This window comes from Panthera leo, chromosome A2, assembly GCF_018350215.1.
Source record: "Panthera leo isolate Ple1 chromosome A2, P.leo_Ple1_pat1.1, whole genome shotgun sequence".
NCBI classification, from domain to species: Eukaryota; Metazoa; Chordata; class Mammalia; order Carnivora; family Felidae; genus Panthera; species Panthera leo.
Window position 1 is genome coordinate 46,134,858 of NC_056680.1, and position 19,231 is coordinate 46,154,088.

The 19,231-nt window shown below is 38.6% G+C and overlaps 1 protein-coding gene across 1 annotated transcript in view; it reads right to left on the reverse strand.

The window, feature by feature from the left end:
• Nucleotides 1-19,021, reverse strand: part of SUMF1 (sulfatase modifying factor 1) — a 97,752-nt gene extending 78,731 nt beyond the window's left edge. The window contains exon 1 of the mRNA XM_042930019.1: nucleotides 18,734-19,021. Coding sequence (XP_042785953.1) covers nucleotides 18,734-19,009 — 276 coding nt within the window. The 5' untranslated portion in view covers nucleotides 19,010-19,021. The remainder of the gene's footprint in view (nucleotides 1-18,733) is intronic.
• Between the last annotated feature and the right edge of the window lie 210 nt (nucleotides 19,022-19,231).

Below are 19,231 nucleotides of genomic sequence, written 5' to 3' on the forward strand. Positions count from 1 at the left end.
ACGCAATGTTCTGGAATTACTGATGCTGGTTGTGAAACCTTGTGAATGAGCTATGAAACACTGAACTGTTCAACTCATAAAGGTGAATTTCATGGTATGTCATTCTATCTCATTTTTTTTAAGTTTATGTATTTATTTGGAGAGAGAGAAAGACAGCATGCACACACATGCAAGCAGGAGAAGGGCAGAGAGAAGGGGAGGGAGAGAATCCCAAGCAGGATCCACACAGTACAGAGCCTTGATTTGGGGCTCAATCTCATGAACTGTGAGATTGTAACCTGAGCTAAAATCAAGAGCCAGACAGGTAACCAAGTGAGCCACCCACGCATTCCTATCTCAATGTTTAAAAAAAAAAACACACACACACACACAACCACACCATCTGTCAGAAATATACTCTGCAGCCACAGTATCTTACTTTCCAATCAGCTGAATGACAAATCAATTCATTGACCTCCCGGCAGCTTAAGAATTGTGAGGTATCTAATCTATAAAATAAGGGTTCTCAGGGTACCTGGATGGCCCAGTCAGTTAAGTGTCTGACTCGTGATTTCAGCTCAGGTCATGATCTCACAGTTTCATGGATTCGAGCCCCACAATGGGCTCTGCAATGACAGTATGAATGGAGCCTGCTTGGGATTCTCTCTCTCTCCCTCTATCTCTGCCCTTCCCCCACTCACACTATCTCTGTCTCTCTCAAAAATAAGTAAACTTTAAAATAAAATAAAAATAAAATAAAATAAGGTTCAAATTGAGGAAGGAAAAAGAGGAAGTCAAAGAAAGATAACTAGGAATAAAAAGAAAGAATGTGGGTTAGCAGTAACAGCAGAAGATCTGGAAAAACAAGATCAGAAGAAATGGAAAGTAGTAATCAACAATCATTGATTCCTACTATTTCCATTGATTATCTTTGCTAGTGGTTGTCTTTAATTCTGTGCATATATTTCCCAATGAAAATGAAGCTCTTTTCATCTATGATATATGGGTAATAAATGCTTATTAGTTGTCCAATGTATTATTATTCCTCTAAGGAATCATGCTTGGGGCACATGGATGGCTCAGTTGGTCAAGTGTCTGACTCTTGATTTCAGCTCAGGTCACGATCTCATGGTTGGTGAGACCACATGCGTGCACACACATGTACACTCCCTCTCTCTCAAAATAAATAAGTAAACTTTAAAAAAAATCATGCCTGATTATTCCTGTCCCCTAATCCCAGCATTACAGAGGTCACCCTGTCTTACTGGATCTCCTAAATGTATTTCCCTCTGATTTGTCCCCTCTTTTCTATTCCCAGACAACTGCAGGAGCCTCACAACCAGTCACCCTGTCTCCAGTCTCATCCTTTCACATCCCTCCTTGCTCCACGCTAAGCTGTTTATATTCTGTTCAGTCATTCATTCAGCAAATATTTAAGGACCTACTGAACTTTCTGAAATGCCAATCTTTGGTATCCAATACAATTTATTACAGCTCTGTTTTTAACAGAAGATTGGAAATAACCTAAATGTCCATCAGAAGTAGACAGGTTAAGTAAATTGTGGACCATCCACAAAACAGAAAGTTAAACATCCACAAGTAAAGGAAATACATAATAAATATATTTACCAATATATAGTAAACATAGTGGACTAATCACTTATAAAGCTAGCATGAAGATTAAAAGACACAGAAAATGAAAACAACTCATCACAATAACTAGTTAAGGGATACGTAAAATGAAAAGATACAAAATGAGATATCAAAAACATGAAATATGGCAGCAGGGAGTAAAAATGTGACACTTTAGAATGCAACAAAACAAGTTATCAACTTAAAAATAGGCTACATAAAAATCTCATGGTTGTTATATGAAAACCTCATGGTAATCACAAAGTGAAAACCTATAGTAAATACACAAAAGATAAAGGAAAAGGAATATAAGCATACCCCTAAAGTAACCAATCAAACCACAAAGAAGGAGAGCAAGAGAAGAAAAGAGGAACAGAGAGGAATAAGAACAAAAGCCAGAAAGCAATGAACAAAATGGCAATAAGTACATACCTATCAATAATTACTGTAAATGTAGATGGACTAAACTATCCAATCAAAGGACAAAGAGTGACTGAATAAATTAAAAAACAAGGACCATCTATATGCAGTCTACAAGACACTTACTTTAGAGGTAACCACACACAGACTGAAAGTGAATGGAAAGAAAAAGATATTCCATGAAAATGGAAACCAACAGGAAGCTGGAGTAGCTATACTTACATCAGACAAAATCAACTTTAAAACAGAGACTACAATAAAACACAAGGAGCATTACATAATGATAAAGAGGCCACTCCAACATGGGGATATAACACTTGTAAAAATGTATGCAACCAACATATGTAAATATATAAACATGTAAATAGATAAACCAAATATTAATAGACCTAAAGGGAGAAATAGACAGCACCACAATAATATATCCCACTTATATCAATGGATAGGACACCCAGATAGAAAATCAATGAAGAAACCACAACCTTAAACAACACATTAGGTCAAATAGACTTAACAGACATATACAGAACATCCCATCCAAAAGCAAAAAATACACATTCTTCTCAAGTGCACATGGAACACTCTCCAGGACAGATCCCATGATAGGCCACAAAACAAGTCTTAATAAATTTAAGAGGTCTGAAATCATGTCAAGCAACTTTCCAAGCACAATGATATGAAACTAGAAATCAATTCCATAAAGAAAACCACAAAATTCACAGTTACGTTAAGATTAAACAACAGGCTACTTATCAATCAAGGGGTCAAAAAAGAAATCAAAACATAAATTTAAAAAATATGAGACAAATAAAAATGGAAATATACTAAAATTTATGGGATGCAGCAAAAGAAATTCTGAGAAATTCAAAGCAATAAATGAAGAAACCAGTTCTTTAAAAAGATAAAAATGATAAATCCTTAGCTAGACTCACCAAGAAAAAAAGAGAGTGGACTCAAATAAATAAAATCAAAAATGAAAGAGAAGATATTATAAATGATACCACAGAAACACAAAGGATAAGAAACCACCATGAACAATTATATGCCAAAAAATTGAACAACCTAAAAAACTGGAAAAAATTTCCAGAAACATACAACCTACCAGAATGAATCATGGAGAAACAGAAAATCTGAACAGACCGATTACTACTAAGGAAATTGAATCAGTAATCAAAAACCTCCCCCAAAAAACAAAAGTCTAGAACCAGACAGCTTCACTGGGGAATTCTACCAAACATTCCAAGAAGAATTATTACCAATCCTCCTCAAACATTTCCAAAAAACTGAAGAGAGAGAACTTCCGAACTCATTTTATGAGGTCAGTATTATCCCAACACCAAAACCAGACAGGATGCTGCAAGAATGAGAAATTATAGGCGCATATCTGTGATGAACATAGATGCAAAAATTCTCAACAAAGTATTAGCAAACTGAATTCAACAATACATTAAAAAGATCACACGCCATGATCATGGGGGATTTATTCCTGGGAAGCAAGTCTGATTCAACATCCACAAATCAGCCAATATGATACACCACATTAACATAACATCTGAGAAAAAATCATATGATCATATCAACAGATGCAAAAAAGCATTTGACAAATTTCAACATCCACTTAATTTTTCTTAAGGTTTATTTATTTTGAGAAGGCGGGGGCAAGGGCAGAGAGATGGAATCCTAGCAAGCCACATGCTGTCAGTGCAAAGCCTGACACAGGGCTCTATCTCATGAAACATGAGATCATGACCTAAGCTAAAATCAAGAGTCAGACACTTAACGGTCTGAGCCACCCAGGCACCCCCAAAATTCAACATCTACTTATGATAAAAATTCTCAACAAAGTGGGTACAGACAGAAAGTACCTAAACATAATAAAGGGTATGTGACAAGACCACAGCTAACATTATACTCAATGGTAAAAAGCTAAAAGCTTTTCCTTTAAGATCAGGAACAAGACAAGGATGCCCACTCTTGCCACTTTCATTCAATTTAATATTGGTAGTTCTAGCCAGAGTAATTAGAGAAGAAAAAGAAACAAAAGACATTCAAATGAGAAAGGAAGAAGTAAAACTATCACCATGTACAGATAACATTATATAGAAAACCCCGAAGACTCCACCAAAAAACTGTAAACTAATAATCAAATTCCAGTAATGTTGCAGGATACAAAATCAATAGCAAAAAATCCTGTTACATATCCATACAGTAATAACCAAATATCAGAAAGATAAAACAATCCCATTTACAACTGCATCGAAAATAATAAAATATTCAGGAATAAATTTAACCAAGGGGCTGAAAGACTTGTATACTGAAAACAACACATTAAGAAATTGAAAACAACCATAGAAAAGATATTCCATGCTCATGCATTTAAAGAATGAATATTGAATTAATTAATAAATTAATAAAGGATTAATAAAGAATTAATTGCATTCTTACAATTCAATGCAATTCCTATCAAATTCCAATAGCATTTTTCACAGAAATAGAAAAAACAAACCTAAAATTTGCATGAAACCACAAAAGACTCTGAATAGCCAAAGCAACCTTGAGAAAGAACAAAGGTGGAGGCATTGCACTCCCTGATTTAAAACAGTATTACAAAGCTACAGTAATTAAAACAGAATGGTATTGGCATAAAAACAAACAATGAAACATAACAGAGAGCCCAGAAATAAACCCATGTAAACATGGTCAATAAGTTTACAACAAAGAGGCCAAGAATATCAAATGGAGAGAAGAGTCTCTTCAATAAATAGTGTTAGGAAAACTGGATAGCCACATTCAGAAGAATGAAACTAAACCACTATCTTACACCATACACAAAATTAACTCAAAATGGATGAAAGACTTGAACATAAGACCTGAAACCATAAAATTCTGGAAGAAAACCTAAGCAGTAAGCTCCTTGTTACAGGTGTTCGTGATGATTTTTTGAATCTGACACTAAAAGTATAACAAAAGCAAAAATGAATAAGTGGGTCTATATCAAATTAAAAAGCATCTGTACAGCAAAGGAGGCCATCAATAAAATAAAAAGGCAACCTAATGAATGATAGAAATTTTTTGCAAATCATGTATCTAACAAGAAGCTAATATTCATAATATATAAAGATCTCATACAATTCAATAGCAAAAAAAAAAAAATCTGATTAATAAATGGCCTAAATAGGCATTTTTCCAAAGAAAACATATAGATGGTCAACAAGTACATGAAAAGATGCTCACCATCATTATCACAGAAATGTAAATCAAAACTACAATGAGATTGCACCTCATACCTGTTAGAATGGCTATTATCAATACACCTCACATTTGTTACAATGGCTCTTATCAACAGTATAAGAAATAAGTGCTGGCAAAAAATGTGGTTAAAAGAAACTCATGTGTACTGTTGGCGGGGATGTAAATTGGTACAACCACTATGGAATACAGTATAGAGGCTCCTCAAAAAGCTAAAAAGTATTATTTAAACAATGACCACATAGAGGCGTCCCTGTAGCCCAGTCAGTTGAGCGTACAACTTCGGTCCAGGTCATGATATTGCGTTTCACAAGTTCGAGCCCCACATTGGGCTCTGTGCTGACAGTTTGGAGCCTACAGCCTGCTTCAGATTCGGTCTCCTGCTCTCTCTGCCCTCCCCCACTCATGCGGTCTCTCTGTCTCTCAGAAATAAACAAACATTAAAATATATTTAAAAAATAAAAAAATAAAGGACCACATAATCAGTAATTTCACTTCTGGGTATTTACCCAAAGATAACTAAAACAGAAATTCAAAAAGATGTATGCACCCCAATGTTCAAGGTAGCACTATTTATTTTTTTTTAATTTTTTTTTAACGTTTTATTTATTTTTGAGACAGAGAGAGACAGAGCATGAACGGGGGAGGGGCAGAGAGAGAGGGAGACACAGAATCGGAAGCAGGCTCCAGGCTCTGAGCCATCAGCCCAGAGCCCAATGCGGGGCTCGAACTCACGGACTGCGAGATAGTGACCTGAGCCGAAGTTGGACGCCCAACCGACTGAGCCACCCAGGCGCCCCGGTAGCACTATTTATAATAGTCAAGATACAGAAACAACTTAAGTGTCCATCAGTGGATGAATGGATAAAGGAACTGTGGAATGTATGTAAGTATATAAATACACGCATATATATATAAAAATATACCGCCTTGTGTATATCATATACATGGTATGTATAATGTATATATACATATATTTCTCAATCGTTCAGTCATAAAAAAGAATAAAATCTTGTCATTTGCAACATGGATGGACCTTGAGGGCATTACGCTAAGTAAAGTAAGTCAGACAGAGAAAGACAAATAACATATGACCTCTCTTCTATGTGGAATCTAAAGAAACAAACAAATAAAAAACAAGCTTACAGATACAGAGAACAGATTGGTGGTTGCCACAGGCAGGGGGTGGGAGGCAGGAAAGGAGGTAAAAGAAAATTGGTCAGTTACACCTCAATAAAAATAAATTTTTAAAAAAGATTGGTCAGGAGGGACTGGATGGCTCAGTTGGTTGAACACCCAACTCTTGATTTCAGCTCAGGTCATAATCTCATGGTTCATAGGTTCGAGCCCTGCATCAGGCTCCACGCTGATGGTGCAGAGCCTGCTTGGGATTCTGTCTCCCTCTCTCTCTGCCCCTCTCCTGTTCCCCTCTCTCAAAATAAATAAATAAACATTTTTAATTTTTTTTTAATTAAAAAGATTGGTCAGTTCCAGAAAGGCATAGCTTTTTACTTCTCTAAAAAAATACTATGTACTTTTTGTCAGTTCTATAAGGAATCAGGTGGAAACCCAACTTGTAACTGATACAAGATTTCAAATTTATTCTGGGGCTTCTTTAGTGCCCCATACACATCATTGCTTAGAAAATTCAGGGCATTGTAGCAACGTGGATGGAACTGGAGAGTGTGATGCTAAGTGAAATAAGCCATACAGAGAAAGACAGATACCATATGGTTTCACTCTTATGTGGATCCTGAGAAACTTAACAGAAACCCATGGGGGAGGGGAAGGAAAAAAAAAAAAAAAAGAGGTTAGAGTGGAAGAGAGCCAAAGCATAAGAGACTCTTAAAAACTGAGAACAAACTGAGGGTTGATGGGGGGTGGGAGGGAGGAGAGGGTGGGTGATGGGTATTGAGGAGGGCACCTTTTGGGATGAGCACTGGGTGTTGTATGCAAACCAGTTTGACAATAAACTTCATATATTGAAAAAAAATAAAAGAAAAACAAAAAAAAAGAAAATTCAGGGCAAATGGCTGTTTTTGTTATTGTTTTTGTTTTAGGAGAATGGACACCTTTACTGCACCACCTAAAACCTAAAATCTTTTTTAGTTGTAACAAATATTTTAAAAAGCATTACATATATTGCTTAATAAATTGTAAGGCAAACATCTTTATAACCCACCCTCCATGAAAGAAAGTATTTTGCCAATTACTGCAGAAGCCATTAGTATGCCCATGGTGAACATAAATCCTCTGTCTCATCAGAGAGGAAAACCACTGCTCAGACTTTTCACTTTTATTTAAGATACAATTGATACAGGACATTATATTAGCTCCAGGTGTACAACATGATTCAATAATCCTATATAGTATGAAATGATCACATAATAAGTCTAGTTAACATCCATCACAACAGTTAAATAATTTGGTTTTTTATGGTAAAAACTTTTAAGATCTCTTACCAACTTTCAAATATATAATACTGCATTAACTATAGTCACCATACTGCACTATCCTTTTATATGCACTGTTACCTTATTTTATCTGCAGTTTAATTATTTAACTATGCATCCTATACATTATAGCTTTACATTGTTTTTTTTTTTTTAATATGGTATTTAGGTATCTAAATCTGTAAGTTCTCCCTTACGTTTTTCCTCTTGCAATTTATTTGCTGAAGAAACTGGGTCATTTGTCCAATAGAGATTCCCAGAGTCAAGATTTTGTTGACTATACACCCTTTCTTAATAACAACCCTTGAGAAAGTCGGGATAGAAGGAACATACTTAAAGATCATAAAAGCCATTTATGAAAAGCCCACAGCTAACATCATCCTCAATGGGGAAAAACTGAGAGCTTTTTCCCTGAGATCAGGAACACGACAGGGATGCCCACTCTCACCGCTGTTGTTTAATATAGCGTTGGAAGTTCTAGCATCAGCAATCAGACAACAAAAGGAAATCAAAGGCATCAAAATTGGCAAAGATGAAGTCAAGCTTTCGCTTTTTGCAGATGACATGATATTATACATGGAAAATCCGATAGACTCCACCAAAAGTCTGCTAGAACTGATACATGATTTCAGCAAAGTTGCAGGATACAAAATCAATGTACAGAAATCAGTTGCATTCTTATACACTAACAATGAAGCAACAGAAAGACAAATAAAGAAACTGATCCCATTCACAACTGCACCAAGCATAAAATACCTAGGAATAAATCTAACCAAAGATGTAAAAGATCTGTATGCTGAAAACTATAGAAAGACTATGAAGGTAATTGAAGAAGATATAAAGAAATGGAAAGACATTCCCTGCTCATGGATTGGAAGAATAAATATTGTCAAAATGTCAATACTACCCAAAGTTATCTACACATTCAATGCAATCCCAATCAAAATTGCACCAGCATTCTTCTCGAAACTAGAACAAGCAATCCTAAAATTCATATGGAACAACAAAAGGCCCCAAATAGCCAAAGTAATTTTGAAGAAGACCAAAGCAGGAGGCATCACAATCCCAGACTTTAGCCTCTACTACAAAGCTGTCATCATCAAGACAGCATGGTATTGGCACAAAAACAGACACATAGACCAATGGAATAGAATAGAAACCCCAGGGGGTGCCTGGGTGGCTCAGTCGGTTAAGCGGCCGACTTCAGCTCAGGTCACGATCTCGCGGTCCGTGAGTTCGAGCCCCGCGTCAGGCTCTGGGCGGATGGCTCAGAGCCTGGAGCCTGCTTCCAATTCTGTGTCTCCCTCTCTCTCTGCCCCTCCCCCATTCATGCTCTGTCTCTGTCTCAAAAATAAATAAAACATTAAAAAAAAAATTAAAAAAAAAAAGAATAGAAACCCCAGAACTATACCCACAAACGTATGGCCAACTCATCTTTGACAAAGCAGGAAAGAACATCCAATGGAAAAAAGACAGTCTCTTTAACAAATGGTGCTGGCAGAACTGGACAGCAACATGCAGAAGGTTGAAACTAGACCACTTTCTCACAACATTAACAAAAATAAACTCAAAATGGATAAAGGACCTGAATGTGAGACAGGAAACCATCAAAACCCTAGAGGAGAAAGCAGGAAAAGACCTCTCTGACCTCACCCGTAGCAATCTCTTACTCGACACATCCCCAAAGGCAAGGGAATTAAAAGCAAAAGTGAATTACTGGGACCTTATGAAGATAAAAAGCTTCTGCACAGCAAAGGAAACAACCAACAAAACTAAAAGACAACCAACGGAATGGGAGAAGATATTTGCAAATGACATATCAGACAAAGGGTTAGTATCCAAAATCTATAAAGAGCTCACCAAACTCCACACCCAAAAAACAAATAATCCAGTGAAGAAATGGGCAGAAAACATGAATAGACACTTCTCTAAAGAAGACATCCGGATGGCCAACAGGCACATGAAAAGATGTTCAACGTCGCTCCTTATCAGGGAAATACAAATCAAAACCACACTCAGGTATCACCTCACGCCAGTCAGAGTGGCCAAAATGAACAAATCAGGAGACTATAGATGCTGGAGAGGATGTGGAGAAACGGGAACCCTCTTGCACTGTTGGTGGGAATGCAAATTGGTGCAGCCCTCTGGAAAGCAGTGTGGAGGTTCCTCAGAAAATTAAAAATAGACCTACCCTATGACCCAGCAATAGCACTGCTAGGAATTTATCCAAGGGATACAGGAGTACTGATGCATCGGGGCACTTGCACCCTAATGTTTATAGCAGCACTCTCAACAATAGCCAAATTATGGAAAGAGCCTAAATGTCCATCAACTGATGAATGGATAAAGAAATTGTGGTTTATATACACAATGGAATACTACGTGGCAATGAGAAAGAATGAAATATGGCCTTTTGTAGCAATGTGGATGGAACTGGAGAGTGTGATGCTAAGTGAAATAAGCCATACAGAGAAAGACAGATACCATATGGTTTCACTCTTATGTGGATCCTGAGAAACTTAACAGAAACCCATGGGGGAGGGGAAGGAAAAAAAAAAAAAGAGGTTAGAGTGGGAGAGAGCCAAAGCATAAGAGACTGTTAAAAACTGAGAACAAACTAAGGGTTGATGGGGGGTGGGAGGGAGAGGAGGATGGGGGATGGGTATTGAGGAGGGCACCTTTTGGGATGAGCACTGGGTGTTGTATGGAAACCAATTTGACAATAAATTTCATATATTGGAAAAAAAATAAAAAAATAAAAATTCTCAAAAAAAAAAAAAAAAAGATTTTGTTGACTATAAACTTATAGTGTAGTTTACCATTATCCCCTGTCCTCTGCACCTCCTGAAAATTGATAGCTGAATCTGGAGGCTTTATCAGATTCAGGTTTGATTTGGGGGTAGTTAAAACTTCCCTAGAGGTGGTGATGTCTTCTTCATTAAGAAGCACATAGTGTAGGGGTGCATGGGTGGTTCAGTCAGTTAAGCAACTTTTGGTTTTGGCTCAGGTGATGATCTCAAGGTTCATGTCAATTTAATCATATACCACTTTCCTACTTAATTTGTTTAGGTGTGCCCCTCACCTTTTCAGGGTAAAATAAAGTATCTAAGCCTTGAAGCCTAATCTCTCACCATCTCCCTCACCCTGTATTCTACCTACACTGTCTGTAAACAGTCAATATTCAAGATCACTTCCTCTAGGCCTATTGCCTACAATTCCCTTCTCTGTCTGAGTCGTATGTCCCTCATTTGGGTTCTTCAAATAAATACCTCTATGTATCCTAAAAAGTGGCATACACAGTAACTGAATGATGGGTTTTCACCTCCCCTAGATCCTAGGCTCTTTAGGAATCACAAAGTTTTCACTTCTATATCCCCAGGGCCTAGCATGGCACATAGTTCAGGGTAGACACTTAAAAAAAAAAAATCTTTATGGACTGAATGAGTGAAATCATAAATATGATGAGGAATTTGCTATTTGAATTATTCCTAATTGTAAAAATTCTTTTTCTTTCATAACACAGTCCCAGACTTGGATAGCATGGTTGCATGATATGAAACCTGTATAAAAGACACTGCTTCACAAACATTCTATATTTTCTTAGTAGAGGTTTGGGCCTCATCTTTACCTTTGAACCTCAGATCCAAATGCATTGTCTTCTGGAATCTCAGGCCAAAGGAAATTCTCAAAAGCAACCACAAGGTAATTTTATGGGAAGAAGAAACCACGGCCCAAAGCCAGATCACCAGCTCGGTCTTCCCTTTTAAGGAAGAAGCCAGTCCACACCCTCGGGTAGTACACAAAGCAACACAGCTCTCCACCAGAAAATGCTCCAACCTACACAGGGAGGAGTTTTCCAGTGTGAAGAAAATAGAACATTTGGAGACAGACCAAATGAACAGGGTCAATATTATTTTGGGGTTCCTAGGAAGTATTCTTGCAGTATTTCAGTGACTGGGTATAATGTAAAGCTGTTGTAGTATAGAGGAGTAATAGGCACAGGCTGAATTGTGTGACATAAAAGCTTTGCCTCCCCTCCCCCCAAAAGAAAGACTGTGCTCAAGACTGAACTGGGTTCATGCATTATTCTCATAATCCTCCAAATGTCTGAGACACAAGATTCCTCAGGCCTTGGAAGAGACGGCAGAATGTTAAGCAGTTCTGCAGAGAAGCAGAAAAATAGAAGACTTCAGACAAAAGCTTCAAGTGTAGTTTTAAAATGATTATTAAAATGGTCTAAAAAGAGGTTTAATAAAGGACAAAAGGTAAAAATGAAAAAGCTCTCCAGCAGCAGACAGGTAGGTCCTATCCTGAGAACAGGTGTTCAGACCCACAGGAAGCTGTGCGCCTTGTTCCTAATGAAGTTTTACAATCACCTCATTTTCTCATCCTCTTCTCCCTCAAGGTGAGTACCAACAATGCTAATACAATCACAACTTCCACTGTGGACTCCTGGCCTAGTTTTTCTTTTTCTTCTTCTTTCATTAACCATCAGAGATAGCCAACCCTGAATAAGCCAAGTTTCCGTTCTGGAGGCGTTCTGGAAGTAATAGATAACAGTAGCCTGCATTGCTCTGAGTAGATCAGAATTTCCAATTTCCATGAATGAGATAAAGTTTCCTGTCCTACAAATGTGAAATGTGGTGCTGGTAAAATCCAGAGCACCAGGTGTTTCAATCTGTAGGACCGTAAGCCAGATGAAAGAACCATTCTAATAAAGTCTTCCTTTTGAAGTTCCAGATTCAAACAATCCATTCCTCCTTGAAAGTATGTTAAAGCCCTTTTGCCACACCACAGTTTGTGTCAATGCCACTCAAGCCAAAAGCACAGAAGTCAAGGTGATTCTTTTACCAGTAGAACCATATTTGGGCTACACACTCCAGCCAGGTGCAGTGGGCATCTATTACTTTTGCCCACCTGGCATTCATTGCTTCCTGTTCTTGTCAGAGCAACTGACATCCCTTTGAAAACCATGTATTCAACTCTCTAAGTATAGAGAGTCATGAGCTCTACCCCACCTACTGTGGCTCAGGTTGGCCAACTGTGACTTTGAGAAAAGGGGTACTCTCTCTTCCATCAGTAAAAAGAGATAGACAGAAAGAGAGAGACTGCCTGAAAATGGAGCAAACACATAAGAAAGAAGAGCCAGGAGACAGTCAAAAAGGAAGATCTGAAGATACTGCCTCAGGCCCTGGAACCAGTTGTGTCTGGGGCCTTATCTGCTCTTGAACTTTCCAACTATGAGAGCCCATAATGGCCCTCCTCCCACTTTTTTTCCAGCTGAGGTCAGCTTTGCCTTTTCTTTCCCTTGCTGTGAGATTTTTATCTTACATACAAAAATGAAATAAGCTTATATGAACACTTTTGGGTAGGCCTCCCTTTTCCTTCTTTCCTCTCCTCAAATCTAATAAGCTAAAGGCTCAGAAGAAAGTGAGGTGATAAAGAGAAGCATGATCTCTGGATCTGCCTTAGCTGTCTATACAAGGCTTATCTATCTATACCATTCTCTTAGTCTACCGCCTACACAGACAGACAATAATTATAGACGGAATAACATTAAAGTTCCTTCAAGCCCTGGGATTTATGAGTTTATTAAGCCTCAGTGGCCTCATCTGTAAAGTGGGCAATAATATCTCTTACTGGATTCTTGGGAGGATGAGACACAGCAAAAGATCATTTTACAAAGTTTTCTTCAAAGTATGGGACACCCTTTATTCCCACAGCAGTTTTTTCAGTATAATATCCACCAAAAAAGGGTAACAGATCATTCAAGCAATTATTAGAGAACGTCTAAAATGTGTAAAGCACTCTGGCAATAGAGATACAGAGATTTAAAAAGGTCTAAAAATACTTCCCATGTAGAATATCAGACAACTACACAGAAAATACCAAAGAAAATATACAAGTTGCCTTTAATACTACTTTCTGGAGGAAAGGTTTCATGGAAGAGATGGCATTCAATCATGCTTCGACACATGGGAAAGCATTACCCAATCAGAAACATTCTCAGGAAATCAGGACTGGAGTTACCCATACATACAGAGCCATGACATACAATTTAATCATCCCATGATTCCAAATGCCTTTCAAGCAACAGTTTTAAAAGATACATGGAGATCAAAACATCTTGCTACCTTGTACAAAATAACCCCAGTAGAAATCGTTAGGACAATTTTCTCATTGAGAATTATATATATTTTTAACCAGAAGGGACTTGAGAAAAATTTTAAAATATCTAAGTTGTTTCCCATACAATTTTTACTGCAGGAACTTTCCAATGAAACTATAAATTCCTTGAGGGTAAAGCCAGTGCTATTTATTATTTTGTGTCCCTCATCTTGCCAAGTGCTCATTAAATGAATTGAAATACAAAAAAAGACTCACAGTTGAAAAGCGTTACGTTAAAAAGTGTGAAAATGTCATTCCCAGAAACCTTACATTACTAACATTTCCCAGAACATACCATGCACTTGCACAACGCTTTGTTTGCGCTCACGCTCCTCCCCTTCTTGGAATGTCCTTCAATCTGTCCTTCCATCCCAGCTCCTGAAAATGTCTCCTTCAAGCCCTAGCTCTAATGTGACCTTTTCTTTAAGACATTTCCTAATTTGTCCAGGAAGAATGAATCGTTGCTTCCTCTCCAAGGGCTTTGTAACATATTTCTCCTGTAGTGTTATCACTATGGTAAAATGATGCTTACATGTAATTGTGTGTGGAGGGGGAAGGGAGAGAGATAGAGAGTGAGAGAGAGAGGAAGGTAGGGGGAGAAAACGATGGGGGAACAGAGAGTGCACATGTGCAGACGCTAGCAAGCACACACCCACCAGAGAGTAAATGGTAAATGCCTTAAGGGGAGGGCATAGGTCTTTTTCTTTTCTTTATGCCCAGGACATAAGGTAGTGTTATAAAATATGTGTACCAAATAAACATCTGCTGAATTAAACTAAATAAACACAAAAGAAAAAAATTAGATTTAATACAACCCCAATCCAAATCTCAGAAAGTTATTTTATGATATCAACAAAGTGATTCTAAGTTTATATGAACAGACAAAAGACCCAGAATAGCCAACACAACACTGAAGGAAAAAAACAAAGCTAGAGGGTGGATGCTACCCAACTTGAAGAGTTACTGTAAAGTTACAGTAATCAAGATGGTGTATACTGGTGAAAGAACAAATAGATCAATAAAACAGCAAAGAGAGCCCAGGAGAAAACCTCCATAAGGAAAGTCAACTGGTCTTTGAGGAAGGAGCTAAGGCAAAACAGTGGAGCAAAGATAGTCTCTTCAATAAACAGTGCTAGAACAACTGGATATTCACATAAAAATAATAATCCAGACACAGACATTATACCCTTCACAAAAATTAACTCAAAATAGACCACAGACCTAAATCTAAAATGCAAAACTGTAAAACTCTTAGAAGATAACATAGGAGAAAACCTAGATGACAATGGGTATGGTGATGACTTTTTTACTTTTTTTAATGTTTATTTATTTTTGAGAGAGAGACAGACACACAGACAGACTTGAACAGGGGAGGGGCAGAGAGAGAGGGAGGCACAGAAATTGAAGCAGGCTCCAGGCTCTGAGCTGTCAGCACACAGCCCGACACGGGGCTTGAACTCATGAACCATGAGATCATGACCTGAGCTGAAGTCAGATGCTTAATTAACTGACTGAGCCACCCAGGGGCCCGGGTGATGACTTTTTAGACACAACATCAAAGGCATCATCCACAAAAGAAGGTGCCAAGCCAGGCTTCAATAAAATTAAAAATTTCTGCTCTTCAAAAAATAATTCAAGAGAATGAGAAGACAAGCCACAGACTAAGAAAAATTCGCAGATGACACATCTGATAAAGGACTGTTATCCAAAACAAAGAACTCTTCAAACTCAACAATAAGAAAACAAAACAATCTGATTTAAAAACGGGCCAAGGGGCACCTGGGTGCCTCAGTCAGTTACGTGTCTGACTCTTGATTTCAGCTCAGGTCATGATTTCATGGTTTGTGGGTTCGAGCCCTCATCAGGCTCCACACTAACAGTGTGAAGCCTGCTTGGGATTCTGTCTCCCCCTTTCTCTGCCCCTCCCCTGCTCACTCTCACTCTTGCTCTCTTTCTCTCTCAAAATAAATAAATAAACATCAAAAAAGAAAAGGAAAAAAATTAAAAGGAAAATAAAAACGGGCCAAAGACTTAACAGACACCTCAACACAGAAGACACACAGATGGCAAAGATATCATATGTTAAGCAAAAAAATGCAAACTAAAACAACAGTGAGATACCCTACATACCTCAGAATGCCCAAAATCTGGAACAATGACAACACCAAATGCTGGTGACAGTGTGGAGCAAGAGGAACGCTCATATATTGCTAGTGGGAATGCAAAATGATACAACCACTTTGGAAGACAATTTTGCAGTTTCTTAAAAACCTAAGCATATTCTTGCCATATGTTCCAGCAATTGTGCTTCTTGGTATTTATGAAAATTTATGTCCATACAAAAACCTGCACACAGATGTTTATAGCAGCTTTATTCCTAATTGCCAAAACTTAAATGCAAGCAAGATGCCCTTTGGTAAGTGAATGGATAGATAAACTGTAGTTTATGGATATTATTCAGTGCTACAAAGAAACTAGCTATTAAACTATGAAAAGACATCGAAGAATCGTAAATGCATATTACCAAAGAAAGAAGCCAATCTGAAAGGCTACATAGTATATAATTCCAATTGTGGCATTCCAGAAAAGGCAAAACTATGGGCACAATAAAAAGATCAGACGTTGCCAGTGGGGAGGAGGGGAAGGAATGAATAGAGGGAGCACAAAGATTTTTAGGGGAATGAAAATACTATATATACCACACTATATGATATTATAATGATGAATATACACCATACATTTGTCCAAACCCATACAACGCACAACACCAAGTGTGAACCCTAAGGAAAACTATGGACTTTGGATGACTATGATACATAAATGTAGGCTCATCATTCGTAACAAATGTACCATTCTGGTGGAGGATGTTGATAACTGGGGAGGCTACACATTGTGTAGGGGGTGGGGATATATGGGAAATTTCTGTACCTTCTTCTCAGCTTTGTTTTAAATGTAAAAATCCTCTAAAAGAAACAGTAAGTTTAAAAAAAAAAGAAAATTAAGGGAAACAATGTCAATCACTACAACCAAGTATCTCTCTCATAATATTGGACTTCTTGAATTCAGAATAATGGCTAAGTGTCAGAATTAGACCAAAGTCATCTCCACATGAACTGAAACACTTGAAACTAAGGAAAACAGAGAGATAAAGAACTGCTTCTTATGAAGTCTTTTGTCTTGATAACAAGGCTACTTTGGGTTCATTCATTAAGTAGAGTCCTTGAATGCTTGTGAGCTGTGTTCTCAGCAACAGCTAGTTCACTAATAGCATAAGATGCCTCCAAACATTAGAGAAAGTGAATGCAAGGGAAGACTAGCATAAAATAAAAACATGTATGAAGAAACAAACAAACAAGCAAACAGGAACTTGCCAAAAATGACCCAAACAATACCTAGGCCAGACCCAAAACCACTCCGAAAAAATGGAAAAAAATGTTTATCTTATGAACATAATTAAACAGACATTGGCACCCACATCTCATTCTGAAATTAAAAAAGAAGTTAGAGCACTTAAAATGAGGAATGTTCTGTACTGGCCAAAAGGTTCTAGGGAAAAATTTAATATAGATCTATCTGTAAATGTCACCCTGTTAGTAACAAAGCAGATAAAAAGATACAAGGCATTCTCTTTTGAAGGAGGGAGGAACTGATTATCATTTACCACAAAGGTAGAAAGAAATTAAAATCATCTATGGTCAATACACACTACAACAATAACCAGGGCTCCTACCACACAAAAGATAAACACTAATAAATCAGGGCATCCTCTAACAACCAGAAAATATATAAGGCCAAAAATTACACAGGATAGAGAAACAACCAGAAGCCCAGCTACCAACCTCCTAACCCTCTATACCTGAGCCACAAAGTTAGAGTCGTCACCCCCAACATCCTCACTCCCTAGCTGGGGAAAGGCACCCCCAGACAGTATCTTTGGTAACTGTAATGTGAAAGTAAAGAACTACTATGGTGGCAGCATACGGAAATACTGAAGAGGAAGAAAAAGGAAGAAGTCAGGCATGGCCTGATGGAGGACACTACCTCTCACCTAAGTCCTGAGTACTGTTCAGAATTAAACCACAGGAAAGAAAAGGGGGATAGAAAAAATAAGGAAAGGATGTACTAGATATACAAGAAGGAGTTTAGGAGTCAAACATCTGGGTTCTAGTCCCCATAATTACACACCCATACCAATATGCAAAGTACCTGGAAAGAATGAAGTAACTGTTGTTACTAATGTTATTATTCATATATACTAACACTTAACACATCCAGACACTAAGAGAGGCACAGATAAATAACACTAATAAAGGAACTACAATCGGTTTGGTCCTACCTATGTGCTGAAGTAATAAGGATAATAAGATAAACAGGACAAGTCCTTGCCCTCAAGAAAGTCTACTGAAAAAACAAAAGAACCAGTGTCTACTGGAAGAATCTATCGATAAACACACAACAATGTTAAAGACATTTAAAGACCACTGTCCAGATTCCTTCACAGTTAATAAAACCTGTCGCCCATAAACGCCTGAGAAACTCAAGAGGAAGATAGGGTGGAGTAAGGAGGAAATAAGTAAGAAGTGAGAAAGGGGAGTGTCAACTGTCCTCAAACCAAACTCCCTAACAAGCAGGATTCAGCCGGGCCCCAAGATCCCACCGTCTTGAGGGGGGAAAGGGGGAGGTGCTTTTCATCGAATCGAATCAGCACGTGAGCGACTTGGGGTGTGGTTATAATCTTTACCTGCCTTCCTGCAAACCCCTTGCCTTGCTCATCCCGACCCTGTCCAAGAACCCCGAGGTCCCCACCCGCCTGCAGGGAATCGAGAGAGCACCTTGGTGGGCGCGAGCGGCCGCTCTCCCGGGACCTGCCCGGGGGCGTTCGCTTCCCGCGAGTATCGGTGCGCGGCCGCCGAGCTGCCATGGTCCCCGCGCCGCTGGGGAGTGCCACAGCCGCATGAGCCCGCTAGGGAAGCCGCGCCCGCGCCCGCGCCAGTCCTGGCCTCTTCGCCCCCAGCCGCCTCGCCCGGCAGCAAGAACAGTGGCAGCAAGAGGACGAGACCGAGCCGGGCGCAGGATCCACCAGCCAGCCCTAGTGAGGGCGCAGCCATGTTGTCCCGCAAGCCATGTGACCAGGTGGGTCACGTGACTGCGCCCTCCTTAAAGGAGCCAACCCTGAGTTGATTTTTGAGGTAGCCTTGCTCTCTCTCCGACACTCTCTGGGTACCATTCCTATGGAGCGCCTCTGGTAGGCTCCGCTGACCCTGCAACGCAAAACCCTACGAAACTCAAGGCCTTACAGCGACTCTGAGCCTCATCATTATTTCTTGGTT